Source organism: Terrapene carolina, unplaced genomic scaffold (genome assembly GCF_002925995.2).
Source record: "Terrapene carolina triunguis isolate 2854851 unplaced genomic scaffold, T_m_triunguis-2.0 Scaffold192, whole genome shotgun sequence".
Lineage (NCBI taxonomy): Eukaryota > Metazoa > Chordata > Testudines > Emydidae > Terrapene > Terrapene triunguis.
This window is the reverse complement of record NW_020664543.1, coordinates 9,618,124-9,624,113: the sequence shown is the minus strand read 5'-3', so window position 1 is coordinate 9,624,113 and position 5,990 is coordinate 9,618,124. Positions and strand designations below refer to the sequence as shown.

Sequence of the window (5,990 nt, the reverse complement as noted above, 5' to 3'; positions counted from 1 at the left end):
ATCTTTTAGGCAATACGTATGCAAAGAGAATCCGTGGTGTGTTTTTATACCAGAGGCAAGTCGCAGCTGTCTCTCCCTTTTCCTCCAGTTTTTTGCTTATACTGAATTCTGTCTGCAGCTTCCGCTGGGTGCAATAATGGTCTACACCTCAACCACGATGTTGTGCTGCTGTTTAGCAGCTAGTGTCCCAGCCCAGAGGTGGGTGCATTTCAGAAAGGCTCTGTTTAGAAAGGCTCTCTATAAAAATTGTACAACATGGTTTGTCTCGCCCTTCCCCACAACACTCCAATCACTTATCAGTTATAAGACACCCCAAGTACTGTTTATTTGTGGACTATATAGTCCGCATTTATAGGGAGCACAATCTCTGCAGTTTAAATCACTAAACAAGTCATTTCATGACAAGCCGACTTTATTGAATTCAGAAAACTTTCACTCAGCTGCAGAATCAATAAAAGATCATGACAGATATTAGATTCAGCACATCATGCAGCTTGTACATCATCAGTCCCAACAACAGGATAGAACTCCCAAATACATGGCTACAGGCTTCCCTAAGGAGACAGACGGTAGGTGTTATTGATGCATCACTACATATAAGTGTTAAAAGCAAGAGCACAATAAGTATCAATTGGCTCACAGGACTGTCCTAGTTACTGTAGACAATTTTAATCAAAGATGCATTCAATAAAACTTGTTATAATTGGACACATTTTTCTTAGCAACAAGATTTTTTGTTAAATTTCACATGCAGAGAAATTGCAGAAAGAATGCTCTAGTGATTCAAACAAACATTTTGAATATTTGTGTCCCTCCACTCATTACATTTTTGCACATTCCCTCCCCAAAATGCTTCTGGCTTTTTGGGTCACCTTTCTTCCAGACTGAATTCCTAGAAAATTAAGTTTAAAAGGACTTTTCTTATGGACAGAAGTAATCCACTGGATGACTATATCTATTGTCGGTATTTAAACTGATGACAAAGATACTATTTTTATACCATTATTGGAAGAGGAAAAAACCCTACCTATGAGGTTTTAGCTGCATCATCTTGAGATTGCATTGAAAACAATTGATCAAATTTTTATTATGCTACGTCTAACGTCAACTGTTTTATAACAGATATTCCATCTAATGTAGTCCAAGCATATCAAGCTAAGCACTAAACACTATAACTTAAAAGTGAACAAAACAGTTTCTTGCAAATGCAGCCAATTAAGTGTTTCTCATTCGATTTGAGAACAGTTTAGACATCTCAACCACGTGTCTTGCAGCTAGCCTGAAAATAGAAGTTACCAATACAACTGTCCGTTTGTCCACCCCCGCTAATCCATGACACACATCCCATAGAAATGATCCCCAAACTGTGGTTTTCATTTTTTGGATCTCTGTCAGAGCATGGACAACAAGAATTGGACTCCCACTGCTGACAGCTCTGGGCAGCACAGGGATACGCAAGTTGCTACCGCACAGCACGACCTTTTCCAAGAAGATTACTCCAGAATGGCTCTCTAATGCTTTGGTGCACTGCAGGATGGGCAGACAGGCCTAGAGAAGACCCATGCATCCAAAAGCAGGCATCCTTAGAGGGACTGTCCGCAGGGAGTATTTTAAACTCTTCAGTGGGGAACAACATTCCAGCACATCAGAAAACTTGGTAGGATTCCTTATGTGAAAGGGAATCCAAAATGCCTGAATACTAGTTAACTCTTTATTGGAGAGCATGTACCTCCCAGACCACGTGTAAAACCTAGAAACGCTTGTGTGGATAAAAGTCCACAACACCTGAAATCTGTGCAGGACTTCACACAAGGAAAAGATCCCAGATCCCATAAAAATCCTAGAATTCCTCACTAGAAAGTAGAACTCTTTAGGAGGGAGAGCGACCAAGGAGCACCTACAATGAATACAAGGTAGGACTCTTTAAGGAAGTGTCAACTGCACATTTCGTATGGAGGAAAAATCCAAAGCTCTCCTGAGCAATACGCAGGATTCATTACGGGGAATAAGACCCCAGAGCTCCTGAATATTTCAACAAGACTGAGATCACCTTAGTGAGGAGGTGGAGGAACCCAGCACATGGAAAGCAGCGAGACCCACTTTCCAATTATTCCCCCCTTTGTGTGTTCTTGATGGGCCATACAACGTTAAGGGTCTTTTGTCCCATCAAAGCATCTTTTTCTTCTTGGCAGTCACACTGGATACCACCATAAACTCTGTCTTTGTCCTGTCAATTACTCGGTTTCCAACTTTGTCCAGCACTGCACTGGTTTCTTCCTCGTTGTTCACACTCATGTTGTCTATGTTCCTTCCTTGGAGGAGTTCTACACAGTCAGTGAGTTCCTGTCTCTGACCAGCTCCTGATCTCTAAGCTATTTTAGTGCTTTTGTCCTGCATTCCAGATTGCTTTCCTACTGAACTGGTTTTGGAAAGATGAACTGGCCCATTCTATATTTCAAGATCACAGCTATTCCAAATAACCCCACTGTGATCCAGCGCTGAGGTCACACTAGTTCCTTAACTAAATCCCTTTTTGACCAAAGGAATATTACTATATTTTTGACATCAGGTGTCTCTGAATGACTAGACAGTTGACATGCTGTTAAACATCCAGGCTGGAATGCTGTAATACTTTGCTTTGCTAAAGCACTCCAGAAACTTCAGCCCATGTAAAATTCTGCCACCAAAACTCTTGTGAATACTTTTCCCCCCTCTCTAATCCTACCGTGTCTGCAGTGGCTTTGCATTGTATTTCACAGGGCATACAAAGTTCCATTATGAAGAGCTTTACATGTCAATGTATTTGGTCAATTTCAGCATCTTCACAGTTCTTTATGGACTGGTCTGAGCACCGAGATCTAGCAAGGAAAGCCTCTCAATGACTCCTACTTATCGGCACAAGACATTCAGATCTCCAACCTTTAGCTGCGTCCCCTGGTTGTTTCTCCAGTTTCAGAGGGTTTTATAGTTGTGAACTACAGCAAAGGTCTCCTAGACCGCATTCAATGCCTGGAAGGAGTCAAAGCAATTACTGTACGTGTTCCAAAGTAAACCCATGTCACAGCACGTAAAGTAAAAACAATGCATTAGGAGAATAAAAAATGCATTGCCAGAAACGTATTCTCCTTCTATCATCCTTTCCAACATGTTGCTAGTTTAGAAGATTCACCAGCCCACATGCAGATTCAATGCCAAAGAGGACACATCGCTCAGAACGATGCTTCAATTTTGCACGAAGGCAGTTTTCAGACTTTCGGAAGCCACAGTACCGAACTCAGTATCATGGCCAAATGGCACATAGAGACTTGGTACTCCGGGAATGCCATACTTCAGAAGAGAAACTTCTCTGACCCTGCAGTGAGTGACCACAACATTAATGCTGTTAGACAAACCCAAGACGTACTGTTTTTCTCCACTTCTTCCCACAACTCCTCAAAATGTAAGGAGGTATTGCAGAACTTTATAACGTAAAGAAGTAGAGCACCTGGATACGTTATGTGAGACTGGATGCTTCATTCCAAGAGGCATAGCAAATAGAGCCTTTAGATTAAAAAAACCACATCTAGGTTTTTTAGGTAAATTCTGTTCATTTCAAACAGGGCTGTTTTTTCTAAATGGTGGGGTTGAAAAGCACCTTGATCTCTACAGCAGGAGCATTTTGTGGTGCTGCTCACCTTTCCGATCTTTAATACCCCGCAAATGTTCAGAATTTGTGTTGTTCCATCCCATCAAATCTTTCTTTAAGACAATTCAGATACGCCAATGATAAATCAGTCACTTCTTAACCCTAGCTACTACAGAGGAATTTCTGCAGGGCTTCTTTCTGAAGACACTTGGCTTCGATACATGGTTCTTGGGTATAACACTGTCACTTGCTCGTCTCCTTTAGAAGTTTCTGGTCTGCTATTCCAATATGCTACCCCACGTTGGCTTTTACCATCCAGTGCTAAAGACTTGTATTTATTTAATTCAACCCACACCCATCGGCAATAGTGTTAGACAAACCATGTGTAGGAAGTATCTTCCATAGGTTTAACCATTTCTAAAGGCCTCCGATACCTGTGCAAGGCTGGTCTCTTGCCTATAGACTACTGCCTGAGCAACAGGAAATCAGACAAAAAAAAAAAAAAAAAAAAAAATCAATCTCTAGAACCAGTAATGGGATTGAGCAAGAGAGGGAGACAATGCTGGGCTTTTTCAGAAAAAAAAATTCCTACATTCGGGACAGAATCAAACTCCCACTGACATCGATGGTAATTGAATCTGACCCTTATGTTTAGCCATGAAAATCATTTGATTGTGTCATATGGTCATCATTTCTCTTGTAAAAGAAGAAACCGGGTTCTTTTAAAGACTTTTGCTTGAACTATCTTTGCTATCTAGTGATTACAGGGAAAACACCTCAGAGTGTTTTCATGGTCATCAGTGCTCCACCTATGGATTTAGGAATTCAGATGGGAAGAATGGGACGCACCAGCCCCCAAACTGCATGCGACAGCCAGTTAAACCTCCTGCCCAAACAGAAAAATATTGGTGCTACTTGACCCAAGATTCAGTTGATGCATTGTGTAGCAAAAATCTTTGTCTCCCTCTGTAGAAAGAGGAACAGTGGAGCTGTTGCCTCCTGGCGTATTTGGGATTTCCTCTTTAATATTGCTATAAAAACCAAGTGCCTTAAATTATTTATTACAATTTAGTAGGTTTAAAAATAGAATTCCTGTTCTGCCCTCTGTGACCTTCTTTTTTTAAGTTATAAAACTGGAAATATTCACAGGTAAAATCTTTTTAGAGACGGAGAAAAGTTCTCGCTCTCCTTTACATGCATGTGCAGTAAACGCCACCTTTCTTCATGTGTCAAACTAGAGCACTAAATCCAGTCTGTAGATCTTGCTTTTCTAACCAGTAACTTTCCAGTACTTGCAGGACTGCAGTCTAGTGGTTTTGGATAAGCAGAGAGCCACTAGAAAAAGCCATCCAGCAAGCTAAAGCAAGAACATATGTGCTTTGAATTAAATGAGCAAGCTAGAACTACAATAGTGAATCCCGGAAAATAGTGAATCCCGGAAAGAGAGAGAGAGGGCTCGAGCAGATGTAAATACCCTGAGCAACCAGATTCAGGTGTGACAGCCTATTATTTCAGCTGGCAGAGCGAAAGCATAGTGCCACTGGAAAACACCCAGAAAGCAGGATACAGCGCTTCAGTGAACTGCGCTTTAAATTTGTAGATCAAGTTATGTTTCTCGCCAACACCCAGGAAAATAACGAATCCTCCCTCGTAATTGAGCAGCACACCAATCTTGGTGGCCTTGGTGTTGGGCAGACATTTTTCAAGATCATTATGCCAGGCTGAAATTTTCGAATTAAACCACTCAATGCACCAGGAGCTGCTGTTCCTCCCCAGGCGGCTATCCGCCCCTTGCCTGTCCATGCTCCCGTAGCAGATGCCGATGCCGCAGAAGTTGTTCCGTTGCAGTTCCACTTCCCAGTAGTGGATGCCCCTCTTGAAGCACTGGAAGCCCAGCACTTGGGAACAGTAGGTGAAGCGCTGAGGGTGGGGGCTATACTTCTGGGGTATTTCAGAGACCGACATCTTGGTGTTTCTGTCTGATAACAGCACTTTGTTATGAGCGGTGTTGAAATCCAGCGTGATTTTAGCAGCATCTATGGAGAAATACATCGATACATTATAAATACTAACGCAAGGTGTGAGTGCATGGACGTGCCTGTCCGTGTGTGTGTGTGTGTACGTACAAAGAGCGGGGGAGCGAAGGGACGGAACAGTTACTGGCCCTATTGCTTACTCTCCAAAACACCAGTAGCTTCCCCTTTTCCGCATGGCAGCTAGTGCCACACAACACACTTTCCCCTCCGGGTGGGGGTCGGGAATGGCCACCGCAGTGCGGCCAGGCTGGGAAGGAGAGGAAAGATAGCAGTTTGAGATTTACACACACACACACACACACACACACACACACACACACACACACACA

The 5,990-nt window shown here is 42.5% G+C and overlaps 1 protein-coding gene across 2 annotated transcripts in view; it reads right to left on the bottom strand.

Annotated features, from left to right (window-relative positions):
- Nucleotides 1–394: 394 nt before the first annotated feature.
- The window catches only part of TRIM25 (tripartite motif containing 25), a 21,527-nt gene continuing 15,931 nt past the window's right edge, over nucleotides 395–5,990 (bottom strand). For both annotated transcript variants that reach the window (XM_024195465.3, XM_024195464.3), the window contains exon 10: nucleotides 395–5,661. In XM_024195465.3, coding sequence (XP_024051233.2) covers nucleotides 5,132–5,661 — 530 coding nt within the window. In that variant the 3' untranslated portion in view covers nucleotides 395–5,131. The remainder of the gene's footprint in view (nucleotides 5,662–5,990) is intronic.